The sequence below is a fragment of the Colletotrichum higginsianum genome, chromosome 2, assembly GCF_001672515.1.
Source record: "Colletotrichum higginsianum IMI 349063 chromosome 2, whole genome shotgun sequence".
NCBI classification, from domain to species: Eukaryota; Fungi; Ascomycota; class Sordariomycetes; order Glomerellales; family Glomerellaceae; genus Colletotrichum; species Colletotrichum higginsianum.
Genome location: NC_030955.1, coordinates 2,583,237 through 2,609,820, shown reverse-complemented (window position 1 = coordinate 2,609,820; position 26,584 = coordinate 2,583,237). Strand labels below are relative to the sequence as shown.

The window sequence follows — 26,584 nt, the reverse complement described above, 5'->3', positions numbered from 1 at the left end:
CTTGCCGATTCAATGATACCCCCCTTCCCCATTCCCCTTTCCTGGTGCATCATCCCATCAAAGCTCCTGTCCGTGTGTAGTCGCGTCGTCCCGCTCCAGCCCGGCATGAAAGCCGCATTTCCTTAGATGGCCCCTTGCAGCAGGTCTTATATGGCAGTCTCGACGGATCCGCTCCTTCAAGGTCGGGTATCTTACATTAATCCGGTGCGACCTGGCAGCTCGGGGTCCCACCCCCTGCTGTCATCGCCCTGGTTCGGGAGCAGTACTGCAGCCATCTTTCGTAGCTGTCTGAATAGCGCCACCCAAAGCTGTTTAGGCGACGGAAGGGACGCCCGCCAACGCATGTGAATTTGGAGAGGTGCTTGGGGTCGAGATTTTCCGGCTCTTTGTGGTTTAAGTCGTTCAAAACATCAATGCCAAGGATTCTGGTTTCCCATAAAGCCCTCCTCCAGCGTTCTCTCCTCGAGGTTGCGGATAAAATCTCGGTTGCCTCTTCCTCCTTGCTGTACGCGACTTCCGCGTCTGCCTGCTCGCTGAGCCGCATTTTCCATACCAGCCATACCGCCGTCCGTTGGAGGGGGATAGTAGGCTGGGCTAGGCTGCAGGCGAATCGGCTGGCTCGGGTCAAGGTGACTAGCAACGCGCTGGATGGCAGCGGGGATACCACTTTGCTGTTGCTCCATGGTCGAAGCACGTTGGCGGGCCGGTCGCATTCCTTGCTGGGGATATAGGCCAGGTTGTTGTTGTTGCTGTTGTTGTTGTTGGGCCGCACTGCCGCCATAAGGTCCAGGAGGCATTTGCGCGGGCTGTTGCGTCATGAGGCCATAGGCACCTTGCTGAGCCCCGTATGGTGGGGGTTGGGCGGCGTGACTGCTGCTCGGCGAGTACATTGGCTGGTTGTTGTAGATGGGCGGCTGCTGAGAGTGTGCAGGTTGTTGGTATTGAGCCGCCATCTGGGCGTAAGCTCCCTGTGCGGCAGAGTTCGCCTGTGCTTGGGCTGCCTGCGCTCTTTGCTTGCTCAATGCTTCGGCCTGCTGCTGCTGTTGCGTGCCAGGAGCTGGAGACCTGTTGAGAGAGCTGGACTTTAGGTTCATGGGTGGCACAAACGGCCCAGTGAACTTCTGCTGGGTGATGAACGGGTGCAACTTGGCTTGCTGCGGTGACCAACGCTCCAAGGGGTTGATGTTCAACAGTCCTCTGACAAAGTCGATGAAGGCGATTCTGTTGTTCATTTCTATCCGGCACGTCAGTAATGACACACAAGAGGCGCGGTTCGATTGTCACAACTTACCTCTGTCGATCTCGCTCTGCTTCATGTTCTTCCGGGGCATGGGGTAGGATTTGATGATCTCCGGCAGTGTGTTGGCTTGGAAATACTTTTTGCTCGGTTGCTCCTTGGTCGAGTGTTCCCGAGCGTACTGCTCCATGCTCTTCAACTGGTACGTCCGCCGACCAAACTCGTCCTGCCTCTTCTCAAAGAATTCGCCGGCTTGCTTGCCCATCTCAATCATCCAATTCGGCGGGTTGCCCAGCATGTCAACGATTCGTGAAACCTGGTTGTACTCGGAGGAGCCTGGGAACAGCGGGAGACCGAGGAACAGCTCTACGACAATGCAGCCGAGAGACCACATGTCGATGGCCGACGAGTACGGCAAGCCCAGCAGAACCTCTGGAGATCGGTAGAATCTGGATTGAATATAGGTATAGACCGTTTGCCGTTCGTCGCATGCGGAACCGAAATCGATGATCTTGATTATGGGGCTCTCGAGGTTCTTGAGCAGGATGTTCTCGGGCTTCAAGTCGCAGTGGATGAGCCGCGCCTTGTTCAGCAGCGCCAGACCGTTGAGGAGTTGTTGAGCGAAAACACGGACGAGGGTCGTGCTGAGACCCCGGAACTGGTTCTGCTTAATCAACTCGTACAGGTTGACGCTAAGAAGCTCGAAAACCAGGCACAAGTGTTGGCGATGGATGAAGGTGTCTTTAAGTCGCAAAAGGTGGTGATCATCGTTCTTATCGAGCTTGGTGTTGAGCTGGAAGGCAGATGTTAGCCATCACGGTGTGCGTCTGAGCACCAGGCCAAGCTTACCAAGTCCAGAACCGACACCTCCATCATGCTCTGGTTGAAATACGCAGTGCGGTTCTTGATGACCTTGACGGCGACCACTTCCTGCGTCTTGAGGTTTTGACATTTGACAACTTGTCCGAAGGTGCCCTGGCCCAGAACATCGAGAATAAGATACCGATTCCTACACGACAAATCAGCACAGGTGGCCCAAAGGGGTAAGGGGACGCGGCGCCTGCTGCGAACGTACTTATGGCCGGCCTCTTCTGAGCCCAGGATATCGTTGACGTATAGGATATAGTCGCTGTCTTCGTTGTCGTACCCATCGTTTTTGACGCCCTTGCTCGGCTTGGTCAGAACCCGGCGAGGATTACGCGACGACTCGTATTTGAAGTTCGGGTTGCATATCCTGTAGGTGGCAGGGAGGTGCACCGTCAGGGCTTGGAGGGGCTGAAGGAAGTGAATTAGTCTGTGCCATTCGTTTCTGGTTGGTGAACAAGGCGGGGTAGACGGGCTTACGCTGATAAAGCCTCCTTCGGGGTTCGCACGCCTAAAGGGAGGCTGGGCGTTGACCTTGGGTCGAAGATCGGTCGGAGCTCTACATTGCCTGAATTCAGGGGCAGGCCCTCTGGGCATGGGCTGCGGGATCGGGCGGCGCGGCGACTTGGGATCGCCGGCAAAAGCGCCATCGATGTTGGCAACGACGGCTGAAGGGTACCCATCGTGAGCCGCGCCGTACGGCGCGATCGGAGGGAGTTGGGGAGGTTGCTGACGACCACCGTAGTGAGGGCTCTGGGGCATGTACTCGGACTGCCTTGTGGGAGACTGTCGTTGGCCCGGGGGGGAAGCGAACTGGCCTTGGGCGGATTTTGGCGCGTAGGGCGAAGTGGGGGACAGGGCTTCCATCGGCGAGTATCGTTGGGCAGCAGCGGATGGCTCCTGGGGCGAGTAGAGAGTAGACGAGCGGCTCCCGGAGAGGTGAGACTGGTGATGGGGTCTCATGGGATATTTCATGCCTGTATACGAGTCCTGGGCATCGTGCATGGGAACATCGCCGTTGTTATCGCGCATCTGGGGCGTGGACATTGGCGATGTGGCAGCGCTGGCGGCGTGAGAAGACATGCCGCCAGGGCTTTGGTACTGGTCGTACTTGAAGCCGGCAGGCGGCTGCTGACCTTGCGGGCCTGGTTGCCCATTGTAGTCTCCCCGGGGCACCTGGGCACCGCTGCCATTGTATCTCCTCGCAGAGCCGGCCGAGTCGGCATAGCCCTGCTGCCACTGGGAGTCCATGGCGGGCAGGGAGCGATGTTGACTCGGAAAGGAAGGCGATGCAGTCGGTCGTGGGGGGGGGGGGCGGTTTGGGTTGAATGACGGAGGGTTTGGGGGGGTTGGTGGTTGATGTTGGAAGGAAAAAAGGACTGGCCGAGCGGTTTAGCTGGATGTCGTCGGCGGTTTCGACTGGGCGCGTTAAGCGGGCGAATGGGGCCAAGCCGGACTGCACTTGGTAAGGTTGGAAGGCAAGTCGCAGGAGCACAGAGTCGCGGGAAAGTAAGGTAATGTAGCGAGCGTCAAGTCGCTGGGTGTGGACAGTTGCTCAGTCGTGTCCCGGTCCGGGATGGTCGTTGGGGTGGTGCTACTGCTGCTGGTGCGTCGCGGTACGGTATGAACGGCACTGGGCAAGTCTGGGAAGAGGTAGGAGGGGATGGGGATGGCAGTCCAGGCGTTGGTCAGGCTGGCTGGCTGGCTACCTAGGTAGGTATGGCTGATTGAGTTCTGTGTGGGTTGACTGGTCAGAGAGCGCGAGTGTGGGCAGTTTGCAGAGAGCAGCATGCAGACCAAGCAGCACAGCGCAGACAGACTCTAGAGGGATCCGTAGTCGAGCGGGCGAGGTAGGTCTGGAGGGTTGCCAAGGAGAAGAATCGGCGGGATTGGGCTGACACGGCCCAAACTCTCTTGGTGGGAACAAAGTTTGAGAGGGTTTCCCCTTAGGAATTCATGACGACAATTGAAGACGGCGGCGGGCTATTGAGTATTTCGGTGCACAGCCTGAACGTTGGAAGAAAGGTGATGCTTACGAGCATGTGCATTTACAACATTGGGCAATGAATGAGGAGGGGCGGCGGTTGCAGCAGAGACAGGCCGCAGATGAGGGGACTGCTGAATGGTGTCGAGGGGGTGCGCGGCGCGATGGTGGCAGGGGGAGGGGGAATGAGAGAGTGGAGAGGCGGAGGATGTGGGAGGAGGATGTGGATGCGAGCGTCCGCGGGCTACCTTCAGCGATCGCTTGCGACGGGCGAGAAAGCGAAGCACGGTGACTGAGAAGAGGCGGCGCGCGCGAGCGAGGGCGGGGGAACTGACGGGGTTGGAGAGGATGGGCAAGGATCCTTACACAGGTAAGGTATTTAGGTAAGGTGGTGTACGACGCCTGCGTAGGTAACTGCACACCAAATAGGCTGCGTAAGGTACCTACCTACCTCACTTGAGGCTGCTCTGGGAGATAGGAGCTTGGGAGGTACGAATCATGAAGGCCAAGGGCGGAGGCCCAGACTTGACAAAGGAAACAACAACCAGTGCAGGCGGTGCATTCCGCGCGTGGCAGCGGTTCAAAAGCGATTAGGCCAGACTACCTAGCAATGCCAAATGTAGAGGCGACGGAACGTATGGAGGGGAGACATATGCTGTGTAACGGTACGGACGGGGGTAGCCAATTGCTGTCATGCCTACCTAGCTGAGTACCTAGGTATTTAGTACGATTAGATAGAATTGCGACAGACATTCCTTCCCAATATGCAAACTACCCGCCCGATTGATCAGTCGACAGACTAGAGCACAGCACAGCTACAAATACAAAAAGAATTGGATGGTTCGTGGGGTGATAGCCCAGAGTCGATATCAAACAGCCACGCAAGGCAGGAAGAATGGAGGGACATTGGGGGTTAGGACCAATAGCCAACCGGGAAGCCCAATGGGACCTCTGAAGGCGGCAGGGTACCCAGGCTAGAGTACGTCAGACATAGTTGGGCATTGGGTTGCTAGACACAGAAGACAAGGCACTCACTCGCACAAGGGCACAGGCACACAGGTTGGCCAGTGCGCAAAGGGGGGCCAGGCTCGCTCGTTTTCTTCAACGCCGTTTTTCGTCTCCTTCACAGCGCAGCATAGCTTTGGTTCGAACCCCCCGTTGGCACCAAGGTTGTGTGGCACGTCTACTCAGAAAGGCCCCGAACAACCCTGTAACTGCCCGGTCTCGTTGTTTCTTGATTGAGCATGAGGACAACGGTGCAGGAGAGACAGCTTGATGAGGCAGGACGGGCAAGATCTTGAAGGACAAATATGAAGATGATGCGAGGCATGTGGAGAGCGAGGCTGGAACGCCCAGAGCACCAGCGCCTAGCAGAGCTCAGGTGTCGGCCACGGCAAGCAGGCCATCTTCTCCATCCAACCCATATTCGTACTTAAATTACACTAGATGCGACCACCCCTCTTGGCCGTCGTGGCCAGTGCCAAGCAATTGTAAAGTTCACAGTGGCATGTAACAACGAGCGGCTATGATGATGCGAGGTGTTCGGGGAGTCAGGGGGGCATGAAAGTAGGGGCCTTGGCCTAAACCAGGCCCAGCGTGGCAGACGTTCCGATTACCCGCTCCCAGCAAGAAAATTCCGGCTTTTGCCAAAGAAACAAGCTGAGACCGGATTCGAGCAACGCTGATGTGGGCTGGAAACCAGCCGGCTGCCCATCAAACAAAAGGGGCGGGCCTCCAGGTATGGGAAGTCATACAATCCAAGTCTAACTTCATGGTCTTTCTTGCTGGCGAGCGTCCATGAGCAGTTCTTCTTCAAGGCAGCTGCCCTGCAGGTCCGGTCCTATTATATGCTACGCTTTATCCGTAATTGTCGCTCTGCTTGCCGCCGAAAGAAGGCATGATGAATAGGAAACCCCCACAGGGCCCAACTCCAATGCCACATCGAACCCACAGTTACTGCCAGACTCCAAGATGTGAGTGTGACTCTGCAAAGAGATCCGTTGCCAAGTTTACCTACAAACAGGTACCCAGAGCGAAAGACTCAACTCAACATCAATACGCGCGACCGACTGGCAATGCCTCTCCAATCAACGCTACGGATAAATGTGTCTGTTGTCTCTTTCCAAGGAACAAGAAACACTAAATTCTTCCTAGTATCATACCTACCCAAGATGCAAAAAGCTCGCCGCAGGTGGGACTCGGTTCTTAGTGCAACTTCTTCGTGGCCAAAATCCCTGTCTGAGCGCCAAAAGCACGCAAGCCACCCAGCGATGGATGGGCCCGAGGTTCGTTGATGACGGTGGCGGCTTCCGAGACTAGCTGCGGCGCACCGCTATGAGGTTGAGACTCCAAACCTGTTCACGGCTTGGTCCGGCTTGGTGTATTACATGAGGAGTCGTCTCCGAAACATATTTTCATCGGGGTCGTGATGCCAGCTGGATCCAAGGTCGGTTAATCATTTATCAACGAATCCACAATTCTTCTGTGTTTCTATCACAGAAACTACAGCATACCCAATGTGTTTAGTGTCAGTTGGGCATGTCAGGTCTGTGTCTTCTGCCGTGCTTTTCCACCATGGCCATGGTGCATCTGGGTTTGTTCCATCCACACTCTGGAATAAGTCGATAATAGCCTGTTCGACGTACTGAATTGACTTGGAGCCGAGTGCGACAACAACAATAATACCACCGCCACTCAGGAAGGAGGATATCCTTCGCTTTAACCGCAATTGGCTGAAGCGCTGAGCACGTCAATTGGCCGGATGTACCTTACCTCACCTTTCCTCACCTCACCTCGCAACACTTCGGCCTCATTCTCATCAGTCCACTCCCTTTACCACAACGCCCGAAAAAGACTACCAGCCACATCTCAATCCACATAGAACACGTCCAGCCTGATAAACAAAACAAAAAAAAATAGGACCAGCCCAAGACACGTACCAGAACGAGGACAACCGCACATCCGCAAGATGCTCTTTATCGGTCTAACAGGCTCCATCGCAACGGGCAAGTCCACCGTTTCCTCCGTGCTCTCCAGTCCCCCCTACTCCATTCCCCTCGTCGACGCCGATCTCCTCGCGAGGAAAGTCGTCGAGCCGGGGACAAAGGGCTATGCCGCTATCGTGAAGCACTTTCTCCCCACCACCCCGGAACTCCTCGTCCCGGCTTCTGACGCCATGCCCGAGGCCGGGCCCGACGGGAAGGGACGACCCCTCAACCGACCCGCCCTCGGCAGGCGCGTCTTCGGCGATACGGAAGAGCTCAAGCGCGACCGCTCCGTCCTTAACGGCATTGTCCACCCGGCCGTTCGTGCCGAAATGTACAAGGCCATCTTCCGCGCCTACATCGCCGGTCACTGGGCCGTCCTACTTGACGTCCCCCTGCTGTTCGAGAGCGGGCTTGATCGCCTCTGCGGCACCGTGTTCGTCGTCGCCGTCAAGGACCCAGAGGTGCAGATGCAGCGTCTCATGGCACGCGACCCTCACCTCAGCCGCGAGGAGGCCGAAAACCGCGTGCTGAGCCAAACGGATGTGAGGCTCAAGGCGAGGAGGTGCGAGGCCCGAGGCCCTGGCAAGGGCGTCGTGCTCTGGAACGACGGCTCCAAGGAGGACCTGAAAAAGGACATCCGCGAGGCCATCCGCCAAGTTCAGGCATCGAGTCCCGTTTGGTGGAGCTGGCTGCTCCTGGCATGTCCTCCGGCAGCCGCCGCCCTAGGGGCGTGGCAGTTCTGGCAGAATATTCGCATCAACAAGGCCTGGGCGGACCAGGAGAGGTTCGAGAAGGCCAAGCTGTAGGCCTGTTTATGTTGCATCTCATTCCCGGGGCACAGATGCCATCCGCCTTTTAACTTTGAACAAGAAAATGAAGGATCCCACTTTACGCAGCCAGCGGCAAGAACCGAGAATCGAATAACCGGACCAGGCGAGGACTCACCAGCAACAGGCTGATGGAACGCTATCTGAACGGATCAAAGGTAAATTGAATCCAGATTCAAGACGCAACGAAATGTCGGCGCGTGGGACTCTGGAAACCATCCAAGTTTGAACAGAGACATCCAGATAAGAGCAGCCTTTCTACAGAAACCACGGCGACTTAGGGAGACCATCCAGCATTCACAAGTAATCCTGAACCTCATCCAAAGCAGAGCGAGACTTGTTGCAAAACAAAGAATTATCTTTCCGTGTAAAGTATTGAAATGTTAGGGAGATTGAATGTCGACTTGAGACGGACTTACTCCTCGCCCGCCTCCGGATGTTGGTGACGCTCGTTCCTTTATTCGACCACAAGGTCTGTGACCTGCACAATCGGAGTTGTGTCGGTTTGCGACGAAAATGCCGTCTCAGGACATTCCGCGTCGCCCTCCTTACACAGGTCCGGCAGCAAACGAGCCCAGAGCCCACGACACCGCTCATGGGGAAATTACTGACGTACCTGGGTGAAAGTCATCGGGCCATCGGGCTCTCCCCAGATTGGTTTTTACATCCCCGAAGAACAGGAGGCAGTCTACAGGCCGGATAGGTAATCTTACATCTTCAAGACCGGGCCGAAAAGTAAGCACTGCATCATGCACCCGCTTAATAAGACATACCAGGGCGGTCGAAAGTCGTCCAATCACTGGCCCCTTCCTGTTGACGATAGAAATGCAGCGCCATGTACGTATCCCTCTGCAATTTAGCCTCTATCGACCGGTCTCTCCATGATGTTCCATTGCCAGTAAGGATTTCGGGTTGTAGATGGCGTAGCCATAATCACCTCACCATCCCCGCGCTTTCACCCACGCCCACATATAGCCAGTAGTAAGTCACACGCACACGCATACGCACACGCATACGCGCATACACACTAAGATCAGCTTCGTCATTACGGAGTCCCTGAGAAGAAATAATCTTGGCTGTCTTGCAGTCTCTCCTGTATTTTCTTTCTCTTCGCGCCGTTCAAGCTCTTAAGCCAGCATTGATGGATTCGTCCCCCTGCCCCCTTCGTTCAAGTCATGTTTCATCAAATCTGGTCGTCTCTAATGGTAACCCAAGTACCCGGGAGACGACACGCATAAAAGGTCGATGCCCAAAAAAAAATAGTGTGAGAGTAGTAATAGTAGTAGTAGAGGAAGAGAGGGAGAGAGGTGGGGGGGGGGGGGGGGGGGGATAGAGAGAGAGAGAAAGTCATAACTCGTCATCCAACAGATCCGTCATGCTGAAGAGGTATCCATGATAGAACAAAGCAGCAAACTTTTTGTTTTGGTAACGGAACAGCATGTCAAAAGTCTGCCTCTGCCTCCGACAGGTTGACAGAAATGACTGCATAAGGAAAACATCGTGACTTGTGGGAATCACTAGGCCGTAGAAGAAAAATACGAAGAAGACAGAGAAACGTCTCGGGAAAATGCACGTGATGTCCCTTTCCATCTCCAGCGCTCACGTAAGAGAAACCGACATATGACCCTCATCGCAGATGAAAGGAGATTTGAGATAGAGAGACGCTTGGCAGCAAATGGGTTTTTTGGGAAGACATGGGAGATGTGTTGGTCATGCCATTCAGCCATCAAAAAAAACATCGGGAAAACTCCAGAAAAGCACCCCTTGGACCTTGCAACGCTGTGTGTGGGAGCTCTCGCACCAGGATGCGCTCGTTTGTCGTCAGATCAGCCCTGGTACCCGGCGAACCCGTTGTTGAAGTTCTGTCCCTGGGGCCCCTGAGGCCACTGGGCGTTAGGTGGCTGTTGGCCACGGCCATAGCCTCCGGCGCTCTGCGGTCCGCCGTACCCCATGGGCTGCGCTCCATAACCGGCCGGGGATTGAGCAGCTGGGCCGCCGTAGTTGCCGTGCTGACCGCCGTATTGACCTGTACAATATCGCGTTAGCTCCGAGGGGTCCTGTGCAAAGGCCCAAGCGGCGGTCGGGCTCTTACCACCATATTGCGGGAAGTAGGCCGTCGGGGTGCCGGGGTAGCCCGGTCCGGAGGCACTCTGGGGGCTGTATGCTTGTTGCGAAGGGTCAAAGCCGGCCGCGCCGCCCTGAGGGTTCGGGGTCTTGTCCTTGCCCCACTTCAGGCGGAAAACGTCAGTGCTGTTCTCCAAATCGACAAATCCGTCAAGGAACCGGCTCTCGGAGCAAACGTACGCTGCATTTCAGGGGCCGTCCATTAACATTATATCCGTTCATCTGGCAAATGGCCATGGCTGCACTCTCGTGACTGTCCATCTTGATGAAAGCAAATCCCCGGTCCGCCTGGAAACGAGACTCGACAACGTAGCCAAAGTTTTGGAAGAGAGGAACAACGTCGTTTGGCGTGGTGTAAGGAGTTAAGTTGCCCACATAGCAGGTGGTTTGCCATGAGGGCGTTTGCGCGAGGACAACTTCATAGCTCGCCACGCCGTGGGCTGGAAACTGGTGGTGGCCGAAGGGCGTCGTAGGCGTCAGGCCCATAGCCTGCATAGCCTGCTGCTGCGCGATAGACGGCTGGCCCTTTTGGTTTGCCCAGTTGCAACGGATGGCCCGCGAGCCAAGCCACTCTCCGTCCATGGAGCTCAGGGCCTTTTCGGCGTCCGGTCGGTCTCTGAACGCAACAAAGCCGTATCCGCGGGAGCGCCCTGTCTTCATGTCCCACATGACGCGAGCTTCCGACACGGAGCCAAAGGCAGAGAAAGCCTGGGTCAAGATCTCGTCGTTGACTTCGTTGCTAAGATCGCCAACAAAGATGTGGAAGTGATTCGAGGTGTCCTCCTTGCTGGAGGTGTTGGACTGATACGCCCAGTTGACACGAATTTCCTGGCAATGGGTCAGCTTCCGGCTCGCAATAGCGGGGCAGGGCTGTGTCGTACGGATTGGTGCACACGTCTTCCATTCAAGGTCTGCATGGCGCGTTCAGCCGCACCGGGGTCATCATATTCGACGAACCCGTAGTTGTAGCCCTTCGCCTGTCGATACACGGTCAGCTATATCGCGAATACCATTAGGGGCAGAGCAGTTGCGATGGTTCGGGTGCCAGCTTTCGCTTTGATCGCCAACTGCATCCTCAGAGGAGAAATTTGCGAATACGCACATTCTTGTCGGGAATGATCTTGACATTTTGGACGTGACCAGTCGTCTCAAAGATCTGGCGGAGGACATCCTCGGTGACACGCTGATCCAAGCCTCCAACGTACAACGCCCGCTTATTAGGCTCGGGGGCGGCGCGGCGACCAAAGCCACCAGCGCTGCCGGGCGACATAACCTTATCAACGCCAGACATGGGCGAAGTGATGGCAGTCGGGATCGGGTTGGTGTTCTGCGGGATATGGAGAGGAGGGGGTGGCATGTGCGCCGGGTTCGACTGGCCATTCTGGCCATTCTCGTAACCTGGAGCCCCGGCGTTCGGCTGGGGGGGAGGGGGCAGCTGCGCCGGGTTCGAAGCAGGTCCGTTGTCCGCCATTGTGTCTTTTGGTCTGTATTAGAAGGCGGTCGTGCGATGGTTGGATCTCGGAAGCTTGCAAAGTTCGGTGTCGAGTATTGAGCGTCAGTAGCAATATTAGATGAGGGGCTCGGCTGGCTGGAACAATGCAGGACTAGTCTTGTATTGTGCAGGTCCAACGGGTGCAATAGTATACGAGTCGGAACAACGAAGCTCGAGGAGCAATCGACTGGTTGAAGCTTGGTAGTGGCGTAAGGAGGGGTGGAGGCAGTCGTGCTGAAGAATAGTTGTCACGAGACTGACGTGACGTGACCCTGAACCCCGGAGCAGGCAAGCAAGCAGGCAATCGAGCAGCAACGAGGCTGACGAAAAGGGAGGGAGGGAGAGGGAGGGAGGGGGAGAGAGAGAGAGAGAGAGAGAGAGAGAGAAAGCGACGGGGCACAATCGGAATTTCCTCGTCGAAGCAAGTGCGGGACGGTGCGGTGGGCTCGTCTTGGTGGAAGGATACCAAGCTGTGCGTCGAGTCGGGTCTTGTCTGGTTTGCGATCTATTCGGAATGGAACGATGTGACTTGGCCTTGGACCTGACTTGAAAGAGGGAGACTCAGACACTGAAAGTCGACAGGAAAAATTGTGGACGTGGGGACGGCACAAGCAGCTAAAAAGGACGTCGACCCAACGTGACAAGAGAGACGCTTAAGCGGATAGTAGAGACAAGGGGAAGGGCGAATGATAAGAGAGTTGCCGAGAGAAAGCTCCAAGGTACTGTTTATTGTGCAGTGAGTGCAGTGCGTGCTGTGCTGTGCTGTAGATGAGATGACAGGCGGCGCAGAGAGAGGAGACGGGGTACTGGAGACTGGAGACTGGAGACGGAGGCGTTGGAAATGATAAGCGGAGGCGAGCAACAAGGAAACAGGCGGGAAAAAAGAGGACTGGCACCCCCTGGAGAAAAGGAATCGCAACAAGAACCGATCCGAGGATGGAGGAGAGGAGAGAGGACGGTTTCCTGACGGCGTGGAGAGGAGATTCAGCGATGGGGGTGAGGAGGGGAGAGGAGCAAATGGAAGGAAGGAGAAAGAAGGAGGGCGGATGAGGGGACCTTTCATCATGGCATGGCGGCAAGTTGGCGACTGAGGTGCGAACCCAGAAATTCCCACAGCGCAGCGCGCACCCGCCTACGCCTGCACCTGCTGGCCGCACTGCACGCCTGCACCGCAACCCAATCCACTCCAATCCAATCAATCAATTAGTTATGAGCTGGAGCTTCCCGGCCAAGGGGTAGGTACCCTGTCGTTTGTGCCTCGAGGTACATGGCCTCCGTTGCCTTGCTGCGCGCCAATGTACCACCTCGCCGCGCGGCTCCGCCAGCAGGTACCTACACGCTGTCCAATGCCTTTCCCCCCTCTGTTCTCGCCAGGCTCACCTCGCCAGCAAAGCAGCAAGGGCGGCCACTGGCCAGTTTGATGCCCCCAAGCCTCGAGATTGGTCTGCTGTAGGTCCAGTCCTGCCCTTTGCCAGGCTCTTGCTTGTTCAGCCATGCCATTTCACTGGATACACATGTCCACGAAGGTAAGGTACCTAAGTACTGTTTGTGGCATCCCTAACCGGCGGCCTAGGGCAGGTGGGTAGTTGGTGCTCCTCACCAAACGGGCGGAGGTCTCTCGCGAGGGTAACGTTTTCTCATGCTTGTTTTCTTGATCCCCTCCCCCTCCATCCGTCTATGACTCTCAATGTTGGCATTGGGTATCTGTGAGCCTCAGTCGGTAGCGCCTAGGCCATCTGTCTAGAGCACATTTGGGGAAGCTTCCCCGGCGGCTGGGTCAAGACTTGTGGCGTGGGAGGACATGGGATGACAGCAGGAAAAGGGGTGTTGCTGCAGCAGATAAAATGTCCAGCCGAAGGCACTAATCTTGCTTGGGCAAGGGGCAAAAGCGTGACTGGTCCACCGTCCAGCCGGTTGCTGACACTGTGGAGCGTTGCCGATTGCACCATGCGAGCGGATGACTGACCAAACGGGACTGTGAGCCTGGCGGCGACCAAGTCGGGAGAGGCTGGTCATCGGATGTGCTTGCTGGTGGAGGACATCGAGTGCCATATATATACTAAGAAGGCACATATAGCTGCATTAGATCCCATACGTATGTATTTGGACTGGACAAGCATTGGTGTACAGACATTCGCAACTTCTTTACAGTAAAACAAGGCCGCGGCGGCTGATGACATGTAAGATGAGATGAGCTTTCACGATGTGCTAAATGCACGCGCGAACGGACAACATGCGACAGAATGGGTCCCCCGGTTTCTGAAGGGGATAATTGCAGCAAACTCTTCTTCGAAATGCGGAGGGTCTCAAGGCTCAATGCAGATATTGTAACTAATCATCGCATCGATTTGCCTTCAAGAAAGGATATCCCAGTCCCTCTCTGGTTCACTCCCTACAGTACCTAGGGAGGTGACCAAACTGGCATCTCCCTATTCTCCAGGATGCAATGGTAATACAACAAAGACACACTCGTTAAAGAAAATAAAGGAGCTTCGCGAAGCACGGGTTTCAGTCGAATGTCAAGTGGCTACTAGCGGAAGAAACTAAACACCGCCGACTCCGAGTTGTCATTGTGCCATCCGTAGCAACACATCGCAATCTGTTGCACTCAAACAATCAATGGCAGGCAGACTACCGCACCTCAGCTCAACTCAGGACCCAGACTGGCCCGAGAGGCAATGCCACTCTGGATTGCTGCGAAATTCTGTCACCCAGTTCCATGTCATCCGGCGTAACGCCCATTTGACCATCTCGCCACAAGACTTTTTCTTGCCAGAGTAACTTACCTTGCAGCAACTTCCAGCATGCATAACAAGCCCTCCTAGGCGACTGGAGATTCAAGCATTCAGGACCGGGCGATTGGGTTACGAAACTCTTTGGTTGCAGGATACAACCAATTTCCCGGGAGCACGACTCCTGGACGAATTCCAGCACACGCATGGGATGAACACTGTTCTGGGCCTTGAGTCCACCGACTACGGAATAGGGTTACCCATACCTCCCGTGTCGGGCTTGGCCCTTGTCCTCCGACATCCGCAATCACGGTCCCTGATGTCGATTGATGCGGTTTGGCTTCAGAGACCAAATTTTCAATCTTTTTTTTTCCATTGATGCAGAACAGAGTGGCATTTAGTACAAATCGTCAATCAGGGGCACAACAACCGTATGGGAGACGAATTCTGGCGGACGTGGTATTATCAGCTCATGCTTGTTGAAGCTGGACCAGCCTCAACTGGGCCTAAGTTGTGAAAGACTCCCTCTCTTCTTGCGTAGGTATGAGGAGAGCTGAGTCAATTGAGACTTGCCCCTTTCGTTGCCATCCGAGGGGACATCTCCCATATAATCGACTTTTCTGGTTAAGATCAAAGTCTGCAACTGCAAAGGAAGTTGGTGGGTGGTTGCGAGCTTAGAAGTTCCTACAGGGTTGCGTTCCTACACCAACACCGCATTGTGTTCAGTGTGAAGTGGATATGGTCGTGCCACTTTTTATTGTGTTTTGTCGCCTTGCTTTCCATCACATTGTATATGCCACCTACCTATCTCAGTCCCAAGATCACACGTTATGGCCCTGGCCTGATCAGAACCATAATCAGAGGCAGAAACAGAGTAGAGAGTGAGTGCCGTGCGGGGTTGCTTCCAGTGTTGTTACTACGTAGTGCTGTGGTTCTGAACGTGGCGCAACTGCCCGTGGCACGTCCGCTCATTGGTTCCGATGCGGCACGGTCCATCTTTCTGTTCATTGCAATCCAAAAGGTACGTACCGCCTAGTCGGAATCGGAGATTGGGCGGCTGCATCAGACAACATTCAAACATCGTGGTTTGTCGATGGTGAGAGAATCGTTATCGTCCCTTGCAGACATCCGATCAACCAACTATTTGCGCCGTTCAACTTCAGCTCAGGTTCAAATTCTTGGAGAAGATCAGACGTTGCTAGCCGGACCTCTCACTCATCGCCCAAGCAGTCGATGACTCGATAGATCTTGCCCTCCTACCTATTCACGTGCTTCAAGCCGTTTTCTTCCGCTCCTATCTGCACCTACATCCACGCTGATCAATTCATCTACATTTCGGCGTCGCTATTTTCCCACAGTATTCACTTTATATCAACTTCCATTTTTGCATACTGCAAGCATTTACCTCTCGTCTGCAGCTGCCAATCACGCCGGCGGCGGCCTCCTTCTGCCGCCATGGCAAGTTCAAAGCCGGCCAACACCGACTCCGCGGAAGCCTTGCACGGACTCCTCAACGATGTGGTTTGTTCACAAGCCTTGGGACAGAACCACGAAGGTCATGGCTAACTGTTGCTTGCAGCTGATTCAAACTGGCAAGGCATTGAAGTCCCAGAATAGGGAAGGTAGGTCTCAGGCTCAGGCTCAGATTTCGTTACAATCAAAGCTGCCGGAGATTATTGAGACATTTCACTGGAAGCTGGACGACCTGGAGAGTGAGATAGTGAGTTACTTGATTGAAACCAACTCGGTCGGGATACCGGTACTGACGCCAACGACAGATGAGGGCAAAGGCGGCGTTGCAAAGAGACCTGGACCGGTTCCGGCAACAGAGACAGCCCGTGGAGCAACCCGTACCGATAGAGGCACAGACAAAATCCCCCATCGCCATCGGCCTCGACTCATCGTCTCGGGAGGTGTCCCCCGAGAACAAGGCCTTGGTCACAGAGGCCACGGGCCCGCACCGCGTCCCCGCAGAACCGAGCGCAGCTCCATCGATGGCTCCGTTCCCCGACATGGGAGTCAGCTTCCAGCCAGAACCGGAGCCGGAGCCGGAGCCTCCAGTGAAGCAGGAGGCAGCCCCCGCACCGCCGGCCATAATGGTGCCCATAGGCGAAGTTAAGGCGGAGCCGAACCTTACCCCTCCGACATCGCAGCCCCAACCCTCAGGCGCTCCGGAGGCGCCGATGGATGATATGTTCAACCTCGATGGCGGCGGCGGCGGCGGCAATGAAGCAAACGATGCCGAGTTCCACTTCACGGACATGACGTTCAGCCTGGCGCCGGCCAACAACGATCCACAGCCCCAGCCTAGGGCACAGGAAGCGCCGATGGACATATCGTTCGGCTCGAGCGACATGGGAGGCGACCTCCTGTCACTCGATAACCTGCTCCCTCCAGACAACAACGCTTCGAAGCAGGAACCGGAAGCCCGAGCCATCCCTGCGCCTCCCACAGCCGTAGCCGCTGCGCCAACTACAGCAGCCAATCAACAGAAGCCCGCGGAGGCCAAGATGGAGAGGCAGGACTCGAGCCTGGACGAACTGTTTGCCCTCAACGGCAACACGGGCATGGATGACATGGACCTTGACATGAACATGGGAGGTGAAGGTGGGGAAGGCAACAACTTTGACGACATGATGTTCTTCGACGATACAGAGATGGAACATGGCAAGTTCGACGAGGACTTCTTTCAGATTCAGTAGGCGGGTGGTGGCCTGGGCTCACAGTATAGCCTGCAGGCTTTGGCGTTTGCATGTTGGGAGGAGCATAACCCGCAGTCTTTTAGGTATTTGATTTAGGAGCTGGGAAAAAGTGGTCACTTCTTTGGGTGGTGGTTCTGTAGGCTTCGGCTAAAACGAAGGCTCTCCCAGTTTGCCTCAAGTGTGAGACTCATATGTTGACAAGCTTTTTTATCAACCTTTGCCCCTTCAATCAATGTGGTGACAGCGTTATTGTCTCCAGGTCTCTAAGCAGCGTTCAGAAGAGAAACAGCACAATGGAAACAACTCCAGCCTGTTGACAAGAACAATAGCAACCACCTTGCAGTTCTTTGTTTGTAGTGGCCTGCGTCAGAAAACCCCTATTTGAGCAGTAGCTCTGCATCTTGTCCTTCTCCTCTATAACAACAACACAAGAGTCAGATTGTCCATTACCTTCTTGTTCTAACGCTTGAATCTCTAATGCACAAAGCTGTAGCAGGCATACATAAGTGCGTACACATACACATACACACACACACACACAGGGTAGTGGGGATATTTAAAAGTGATTTGCTATTGTTTGCTGTTTGAGTCTCTATCTGTACCACGTACTTCGCCCTTCTTGCTGAATGAACTGTGTTAGGTTTCGCCCCCTCCTGTGCTCTCAATCGTCGAAAATGCATTCATTGTCCTCGCTCTCATATGTGTCAATGTACTTGGGATTCTCCTTAACCTTCGGCAAAACCCCGTTCGATGACAGTTTCTTCGCTCTTTGCGTTCGGCTTCGGGTTCCGCGGCTTACCATACCGGACTGGTGAGACTGGCCAGCACGATTGTCGCCAAACACGTCCAGCTCAAGGCAGACCAGTGCTTCCTGGAAACGTCTGCCAACGATTGGCTTGTCAATGACGTATTTCGACCTGCAGAATGTACCCAACTCCAAGAGGCGACTGTTGAGACGTTGAACCAAGTCAACCAGGGCAGCATCCGTGTCGACGAACCCTTGCTCTCCGGAGAATCTGAGGTTTCCATGATCGGCAGAGGCCCCCAAGCCGCCAACAAGAAACGTCCGGTGCCCCTGCGAAAGGCCCCGTCCCTCAAACAATATCTCAAAATGCTGCACACTCTGAGTGCGCAGTCTTCTCCAGTCATTCCCACCTAGATGCATGGAACTGGAGCACAGTGACTGCAACTCTCTAAGTAGAAATGTGAAGTAGGCATGCGGTATAAGTCCTGGGCCTGTGCCTGCGACATTGACAGAAGCAGTTATGCTAAGTGACTGGAATGATGTGCAGTGAGAGAGCAATGTTGCTGTCGATTGCAGGAACTTGAGTTCGCAGGGAGGTGTCCATCTTTTTATCGCGAAGCTGATGTTGCGAACCATGGAACGATGAGCTGGAGACAAGGCTGCCAGGAAGGTAGCCAAATTCTGATAGCTATTGAATCGAAACGTGTTTTCCTCCGTGAAAGTTAGTTGGAGGCTTCCTATAATCCAATTACCCAACAACATACCTGGTAGAAGTCAGGGCGATCCTGAAGTTCCTCACGAAACATGCGGCAGGTTAAGAGCAGACCGGAAAAGGCCTTTGCAGCGGTTTGACCTCCGCAGAACTTGTTTGATCGCTTTTCGACCTGAAGAGGCTCGATAACGTCTTGATCGATGACAGCCAAGGCGTAGATCATTTGACGTATCTATGCCAGGCGAAAGTATCAGTTCCAGGTGTAACTTCAGAGTCATCTGGAATATAAAAAACCTCAATTGGAATGCGACGAAAGTAGTTCTTGCTGATATCCTTCCCCGACAGGAAAGGTGAAACTGTCTCTGCATTCTGCGTCAAATTGCCAGCAACATCTGCAATGCTGTTTATCTTCTTGGCTACGTTCTTGACCCTGGTCTTCTTGCCTCTTGGAGCCATTGCTGTAGTACTTGATTCTGTGTGCGCAATTGCTTACTTAGCAAACGCTGGCCAATGTGACAGAGGGTACAGAGTGTGGGTGATAGTACTCACAACCCTGATGAAGAAGGCTGCAGGATTTGTTAGTGTTCAGTTCGGGGTGGGGGCTTGCAGCAATAAAGAAAGGGGTTTGTGGGTTGATATGGGTTTTGTTGAAGTAGGCAGGTGCTCTTGAAGTTGCAAAGTTAAAGACGGCACGCTGCAGATACCCAGGGAAGGAAGCTTGGTGAGGGGTTGGTCAAAAGAATAGGATTTTTGAGCTTAAAAGAGTTTGGTGCGTTGCAGACGGTGAAGTGAGAAAGACGAAGTTCGGCTCAGAAGAAAGATGGTTTAATGGTTGAAGAAGGTTGAGTTTCTCATGAGAGCTAGTCAGTTTATTTTTTCTTTCTTACGCCGAGCTTAGGCTTCTAAAGTTAAAGCAGGTGCGAGAGAGAGAAAAAAAAGGCAAGGAAAGCGAAGTACCTGGGTAAGTAGACATGGTAAGGTTGGGAAGTGGTGATCCTGTGCTACAGTTGCCTCTGAGTTTGGAGGGGGGGAAGAAACCTGTGCCTGCCTCATCAGGTTGTGTAAATGTCCCTAGTGGTAGCAGTGGTATCTTATGTTTTTAAGCTTATGTCAATAGATTTGTTGGAGCTCTATATATAGCCTGGTCAACTGGCCTATTGATATTGCGAGTCCATCAAGTTAACCGATGACAAAAATACCAACTTAGGAACTTGTCTTACCCTTCTACACCAGCTGGGGTCTTGCTTGTTGATCTGGAAATCTTGTCAGGCAAAAGGAGAGGGAGGGGTGGATTGGTGACATTTACTACATTGAGTCTGTATGCCAACTATCTTACCTAGTAATCACTTTCCAAAAAGAACAAGTTTCACTCATGCTGTAGTACAAATGTCTTTTCAACTTCTCATCTGACATATCTGTCTAGCATACTTACATTGCCAAGTTTGGTATCGGATCAAATCGTTACATTGTCCCGCAGAAATCACTGCGCATGCCCAAATACCGCCATGCAAATGCAAATATATGTTTACTCTGCCGTCACACTCCCACATCGAGGGAGTTTCCGCAGAAAGAGCGTACCCTTATCGGCCGCCTCCCCGACCCCAACTGGCCGTGTCGTTCCAGGGACTCCCGCACATGGCCCCTAGTCCCACAGCTGAGCTAGTCCCCAGCATCAGAAGATTCTGCAATCTGAGAGGGACCTGAGCGGCCGTCAATAAGGGGCCCCCCTGGAGAGTTGCTGCATCTTAGCCCGTCTGTTTCCATTGTCTGATAACAAGCAAACGCGGACAGCAACACCTCATGCACCGATATCCCACAAGTGGAATGTACGACGAAGCGTTGCAAGAGATGCTGGAAAATTCAAAGAAAAGACAGTCGGGAAGGGCCGGCAATGGAAAACTTGGCATAAAGGCATAAAATACTCACCAAGTACTTGACTCCCACTCCAGGATCCAGCCGCAGCATATCTTAAGTCTCTCTCTGACGCTCCTTGTTTCGAGGAGCTTGTACTTCTCGTATTCCTTGGCGGGTAGGATACTGGCGAACCACCATGGGAAGAGGGCCGGATCGTTTGGGCACTCTCCATATATCGTCAACATACGTTGTGCCAGCCAGGGCACGCTTTGTTGTTGCATTCTGGTGACAAACGAAACACCCAAGGACAGTAGCTCACTCGTGGGCATCTTGGAGAGGTCCTCAGGGGTGGTTGGTCGTGACGTCGTAGAGTCTTCGCTCATATGTGTGGCGGCGCTCTCATACCTCTCCAGGGCCTGCTGTGTCTCGGTTGCCTCCAAGTCTTCTTCCTCCGCGATGGAAATGTCGTCGATTCGCTCGATGCTCCCCACAAGGTATCCATCCAAAATCCCATTTCTCGTAATTCTAAACCGTGAGATGCCAATCGTTTCAATGAGACTTCTACCGTCCGCAAAGTACTCGGCATTTACGATGCGCAATAACGTCCCGTATTCCACGAAATGTGTGTCGTTGGCAGTCCGGGGCCGTTGCGGCAACACCATGCCGAAAGTTCTGTCGCCTTCCAAAGCGCGGCGGATCATCAAACGATAACGTGGTTCGAAGACGTGAAGGAATGTTGGCATCATGGGGAACGAAAGTGTGCAGACAAAGATGGGAATGTCAAACTCTCGATGTCTGTTCAGCGCCTCAGCGGCCAAGGCATCGCCTCTGGTGAGGACGGCATCAGCCCAGAAAGTCTGGATGATGGTCTTCAAATGCTCGTTCGAAGGGCAAGATTCCCGATAAAGTAAGGGGCTGACCGACAAGCCCCGTCGACAGATAGGACAGTACGAGGAGTGATCCAGGACCCGGTGAAGGCAAGACCGACAAAAGGTGTGGCCGCACACAGTCGTCAGAGGGTCGTAGAACAAGGCGTAGCAGACCTGGCAGTCCATCTCTGTCCGCACCGTCTCTTTGACCTTGGAAAAGGTCCTGATGTCGATAGTGGCGGCTTCGTCCCCGAGTGAGGAGACCTCCGCCAATGTGACATTAGAACTGTAATCCAACTCACCCGACTCGGCCAGAGTATAAACAGCGACCAACGGCCCCCCCTTGACAATCCGGGACGTCGTCTCATCGTCAACTTCGCTCCCCATCTGTCCAGCGCCCGGGCGTAGTATTATGACATGGGTGGAGATCTCGGCCGTTGTGATGATGTCTCTCGCCTTTTCCATTTCAGCCTTGAAGTTGTTGACTGCCTTGGTGAGAATGACATCGACGCCACAGTCACCAACAGCATGGCTTCGACCGCATTCTTGGTAAGGGCATTCGAAACCCCGTAACCTATTTGGCGTGGCGGGATAGGATATATGTTCTCGGGTATGTGTCTCGGGGAGGCAGCGTCTGCAGAGGCTTCGGCCGCATGGCAGTGTAATGGGATCTCGAAGGGGACGGGAGCATTTCCGACATTGGATCAGGCGAATGACGTCCCGTACTTGTTCGCCCGACAACGGGTGTTCGACATTGCCATGGTCCTTTTCGTCCTCGGCTTCGTGCACCGGGTTGGACGTCAAAGCCGACGGTCTGCTCTCGACGACCCGCGGCTGGTCGGAGGACATGAAGTCGTCTCCTTCAGCTTCGGTGCTGGCGCGGGGTGGCGTGTTTGGTAGGTTTGCGTGGATCTGCTCGTATGTTCGCCTCTGGGGTATCCTAGGCCTGGCTGTTCCTCTTGTTTGTATGTAACGGATATTGTCGAAGAAATCGGGTGCTTGTGTGAGGTACCGCCGAGTTCGTGAAGTAGACGGCAACGAGTGGTCTTTTCGAGGGACGTGAGTGTGTGATCCAACAGGGAAGAAGGAACGGGAGAATAGTGACCAGGGGTCATATATGCGGGATCACTAGAGCTGCAGAGGTTCCAGAAGTGAGCGGATCTCATGATGCGTCTGAACGAGATCAAAAACGGACAGGTGAAGAGACACCGGCAAAGCTAGGAGACCGAGGGCCGGAGCTAGAAGCTGGAGAAATGGCAGGACGTATGTACCAGGCCGGTGTTCGTCGCATACGAAGTGTACCTCTGGGTGGGCAGGGTAATAATGGAGGAGAGCCGCTGGCAGGCGTCATACATTTAACGTCTTGTTACCAATCCGCTGGGCGCCTGGACGGGTTAGGAGGGCTTGAAGGGGGAGAGGGGTGTGTGTGTGTGTGTGTGGTGTGGCCGTGCAATGAGGTCAACGAAATTGGAAGAGAGAGAAATGGTGGAGGGCGATTGCGATTGGCGAGCGACACCCGAAGCAAGACAGGAGTAGCACTCAGGAAAGCAGAGCAGCAGCAAGACAAGAAGCAAGAAAGCAGCCACGGGTGCAGCGCCAGCCCGGCGGACCATGTCGATATTCCCAAAGTCTTGTCAAGTACCGGTACTTGAGTCGCGGCAGGCAGCGCATGGGTGTGCTTTCTCAAAAGCCCTGGACGGGGCCCCTTGCGTCTAGGCGAAAAAAGGTTTAGCGGCATGTTGTCAGTAGACAAACCCTGGCCTAGTTGTGACGACACCGCGGGTCCGAGAGGGTAGATGGGAACATTTATCTGAATGAAGAAGAAGGCCAGGACCGACTTGGGATTAACCAACTCGACTCAGGCGATGACTTTACAGCTTTCTCTTCTCAACGGCTGGCATGCGGATTGATCCACTTGTCAACCATGCTGGCAACTACTTGCTTGGAAGTTCCCATTAGCTGGACACTCAAGATTTGGTGGAGCGCAGGTCGACGCTGCTGTGCTAGGAGGCAAATCAATCTGTATCTAGATGCGCTAGCGTCCTCAGTTCCTCCCAGTTATCGTAAAGGGCAAAATCAATATCTTGTCTCGATGAACTAAGCGCATCTTTTGTATATCTAAGCAGGAGCCTCCCAGCTTACTTCACGAGAATTCGGTCTCGGGATCCCAGCTGGCTGCCAAGTACAAATCAGGGATATGACGCAATTGAGCTTGGTTGGGTAGCACACTCGTGGGAGGAAGTTTCTTGCTTACCTCAGCGCTGAACGAACTGAATTAGGCCACGTGATACCTGCCCACGCGGTCCGCTTCCGTGGTTTCGGCGCTGCATAGGTAAGTTGCCCCCTTCTTGCTTTCCATCGCTTGGCCGAGGACATCATGCAGGCGAACGAACTTCTCTCTTCCCGGCTCCTGCGGATCAAGGATTTGCACAAGAATTCGACGCCCCCTTTTTGTCAGTTTGCTTAACTAGACGGGTCATCAACACGGTCTACATCGTATACCACCTCGCTCCTGCGTTTGTGTGGCCGCAACCAGATCTCGATGTGAGTGAGCCCCAGGACCCTGACATCAGCAAACATGGCCATTCACCACGCTCCACCCATGCTAATAAGTACCGCGACATTGGAGATACCACTGCGCGGACGCCTCTTTTGTTCTATCAGGGAACATGAGGCAACGACATGGCTGTGGCCCGGAATCCCGCACAAAACTGCGTTTCCCCCCTTCCACTTCAAGCTCGAGCAAGGACATCTGAACGTGATCGCAACTGCTTTTGGCGATCCCGCTCGATGATAACCTGGTCGGCAATCGGCGCTAGCCGCTGCACGCACCCAAAACAATGCAAACACACCCCCGGGCCCCGGCGGGCCAGGGTCCAGCGCCTTTTCAGCGCCGTGCTCGGTGCCGCGCCCACCCAGACTCACCCAAGAACCAAATCTAGTGCGTCATGACAGCAGTACAACTCACTTCTACCAATCATCACCTTGCGCTGCACTTTTTGTACGACATCCAAATCAGGCGAACCCGTTTTTCACATTCATTTGTCTCGCATCTCCCGTGACCATCTGCAACATGACTTTTGGGTCAGCGCAACTCGGTTCTAGCCCCTCGTATCCCTACGGACCCCAGATCTACTGGTCATCATCTCGGCCGGGACTGATCGCGCAGCAGCCCCGAACAGCAACAGGCCCATTCAGCTTTGTAGTGTACGATGCCCAGTAACGAACCTAAGCGATCTAGCCTCTTCGGTCTAGAACCGGACCTACTGGATCTCGATTCAGCCTTGTGTGAGCAATGCAGTGGCGTGCAAGCCATGAGGCAATTCAAATAACAACAAGGCATGCTGCTGGGGCACCAATAATAAAAAACTAGCCTTATTCGGTTGTCATATCATGGCGACCTCGAGCCGTTGCTGGCCACACGACGCCGCCTTAGATGTTGGTTGCTGCCATCAGCGCCGTAGGCGTCTGGGAGCTACGGAAATGCAACTTAACTTGCCTGACCTACCCGACTAGCAGACTCGTTGAAAGGTTCAGCTCTAGTTTCAGTAGCGCTCTTCTTACCATGCTATGCCCAGAGCAGAAAAGCGAGGGGAGGGTGGGTGAATGCTCCTATCTGTTATATCGCTGCTTCAACTTCACGATCATATCCTCAACTACAGATGCCAAGAAACGAGAGAACGAAGAGTCCCAAACTACATCTTCCATGCTCGAAAACCTGCATGGTTCGGCTGGGTTAACGGTTCGGCGAAATGGAACAAAAACAAAATCCCCAGAGGAAGAAACCTGTTCTTGTTCTAGCTGAACTTGTTCTGTTACACATGCCGAGGAACAACAGGGGTTTACTCTTTGGCTTTTGGCATTCTGCCTAGAGCGCTTTGTGCAGACACGCAATGCTCGTCAGTCAAATCGGCACTGCAACTGATCTTCCAGAACCAGAGCAGATCTTCGGTTCTGGATCAGCCATTGACCCCATCAACCCCTCGAACCCCTCCATTCGACCTTGTTTCCCAGATCCCGCCATTTCGACCCCACTCGCTTCCCCTCAGCAGAACGCAACCTAATTCGAATGAAGCTGTGGCTTACTTGTTGTACAGCCGAGTCTGTGCGAGGAAACATGCCACAATAACGCGGCAGCGCGTTCCAAACCCTTGTTTACCCTCACCGACAACTCACAGATGAGGAAACTTTGCGTGTGAGGACAATGGGGAGGGAGGCCTTGTTAATATAAGCTCTTCACAATTATCCTAGTAACCGGTACTCATTGCGATTCGCTTCTTGCAGGCTTTTGCCCCGGTCAACTTGTCGACTGTTTCAACAATTTCACATCATTACAATTTCTACCCGCTCTTTTCAACCTCACCTCTCACCATATCTGGAATTCCAGCCAAGATGTCGTCCGTCCTCCCGTCCCCCACGGTGCGAGTCAACATTGTTGAAAAGCTCTCCGACCTCATCATGGCCATTGAGGCCCACCCAGCCTGGATCCCGCCGAATCCCCACAGGGGTCTCTTCCACATCTGGGACTTCGTCAACCGCTCCCGGTACATCATGACTGAGCTCGACCACATTCGGGACGGCGAGCCCGTGCAGTATCCGGACCAGATCCCGCAGCAGAAGTCAGGTTAGAACACATTCGCGCCCGAGCAGCACTGCTTTGGCAACATCTACACAAAATTGATTGCAGTGCCAGACGCCGCACCCGCACCCCGCCCAAACGGGCCAAGCCGGCCAGATGCATGCACGGAGATGGACGAGCAGAAAAAAAAGGGAAAAAAAGAGGAGCCGTTTGCTGACTGACATGGGGATCCCAGGCCGAACCGGTCCCAACGCCGCCGCCGAGTCTTTCGCCGACGTCTGTGGGCGATGCGTCACGGTCAACGAGATGGTCAGCAACCCGAAGCTGCTCACGATGATGGGTCTCCCGCAGGTGGACTACGGCAGCAACATCACTGCCAAGGCTCAGGCCGTCGTCGATATCGTTAGTAGGGGCAACTAGAGGTGCATCGCCGGCTGAACGGCACGGACAGAGAGACGTGGATTTGTTTGGAATTGTCGGGGGAAATGGAAAACATTAACACCCAAGGGTGTAAAAAGAAGTTGAAGAACTACAGAGGTTTAGAGAATGATCGTGGACGAGAGCAATGAAGAACAGGAAAACTGGACCAGGGATTGATTACGGTCTTGCTTCGCATAGAGGGAGCTTAACTCGAGTTAGATACGTTGCCCAGACCCGGATACTGTCCGTATTGGCTGCACCACTTGACATAAGAGTGGTGTATGCATACGGGAGCGTGATCAAAAGCTGCTTGCTATAAGAGTCAAGCAAGATCTAGGTCACGCATGGTATCCCATCGAGTCATACACAAGTTGACAATGAGGCAAATCTGAAGCTCATTCACATTGTTCATCACCATTTTTAGGCGTGCAGGAAAGAAGAGAAACTTTGTTTTGT

General features: G+C 54.1%; 7 protein-coding genes across 7 annotated transcripts; 3 read left to right on the top strand and 4 right to left on the bottom strand.

Annotated features, from left to right (window-relative positions):
* Positions 1–410: 410 nt before the first annotated feature.
* CH63R_02532 (Protein kinase yak1) lies at positions 411–3,352 on the bottom strand (the record flags this gene model as incomplete). Its single annotated transcript, XM_018297507.1, has 5 exons — positions 411–1,234; positions 1,292–2,030; positions 2,087–2,246; positions 2,313–2,512; positions 2,582–3,352. The coding sequence occupies 5 exons, from the start codon at positions 3,350–3,352 to the stop codon at positions 411–413; spliced, it is 2,694 nt and encodes an 897-aa protein (XP_018162323.1).
* Positions 3,353–7,053: 3,701 nt separating this feature from the next.
* CH63R_02531 (Dephospho-CoA kinase) lies at positions 7,054–7,878 on the top strand (the record flags this gene model as incomplete). Its single annotated transcript, XM_018297506.1, has 1 exon — positions 7,054–7,878. The coding sequence occupies one exon, from the start codon at positions 7,054–7,056 to the stop codon at positions 7,876–7,878; it is 825 nt and encodes a 274-aa protein (XP_018162322.1).
* Positions 7,879–9,725: 1,847 nt separating this feature from the next.
* On the bottom strand, positions 9,726–11,494 carry CH63R_02530 (RNA recognition domain-containing protein; the record flags this gene model as incomplete). Its single annotated transcript, XM_018297505.1, has 4 exons — positions 9,726–10,127; positions 10,204–10,851; positions 10,905–11,000; positions 11,126–11,494. The coding sequence occupies 4 exons, from the start codon at positions 11,492–11,494 to the stop codon at positions 9,726–9,728; spliced, it is 1,515 nt and encodes a 504-aa protein (XP_018162321.1).
* Positions 11,495–15,702: 4,208 nt separating this feature from the next.
* Positions 15,703–16,949, top strand: CH63R_02529 (uncharacterized protein; the record flags this gene model as incomplete). The annotated part of the gene is made up of 3 exons (XM_018297504.1): positions 15,703–15,768; positions 15,827–15,967; positions 16,026–16,949. 3 exons carry the CDS (start codon positions 15,703–15,705, stop codon positions 16,947–16,949), a joined length of 1,131 nt encoding a protein of 376 aa, XP_018162320.1.
* A 1,268-nt stretch (positions 16,950–18,217) lies between these two features.
* On the bottom strand, positions 18,218–18,629 carry CH63R_02528 (uncharacterized protein; the record flags this gene model as incomplete). The annotated part of the gene is made up of 2 exons (XM_018297503.1): positions 18,218–18,313; positions 18,459–18,629. The coding sequence occupies 2 exons, from the start codon at positions 18,627–18,629 to the stop codon at positions 18,218–18,220; spliced, it is 267 nt and encodes an 88-aa protein (XP_018162319.1).
* Positions 18,630–20,328: 1,699 nt separating this feature from the next.
* Positions 20,329–22,295, bottom strand: CH63R_02527 (ATP-dependent protease La domain-containing protein; the record flags this gene model as incomplete). The annotated part of the gene is made up of 2 exons (XM_018297502.1): positions 20,329–22,079; positions 22,142–22,295. The coding sequence occupies 2 exons, from the start codon at positions 22,293–22,295 to the stop codon at positions 20,329–20,331; spliced, it is 1,905 nt and encodes a 634-aa protein (XP_018162318.1).
* A 3,226-nt stretch (positions 22,296–25,521) lies between these two features.
* Positions 25,522–26,128, top strand: CH63R_02526 (uncharacterized protein; the record flags this gene model as incomplete). The annotated part of the gene is made up of 2 exons (XM_018297501.1): positions 25,522–25,753; positions 25,944–26,128. 2 exons carry the CDS (start codon positions 25,522–25,524, stop codon positions 26,126–26,128), a joined length of 417 nt encoding a protein of 138 aa, XP_018162317.1.
* Between the last annotated feature and the right edge of the window lie 456 nt (positions 26,129–26,584).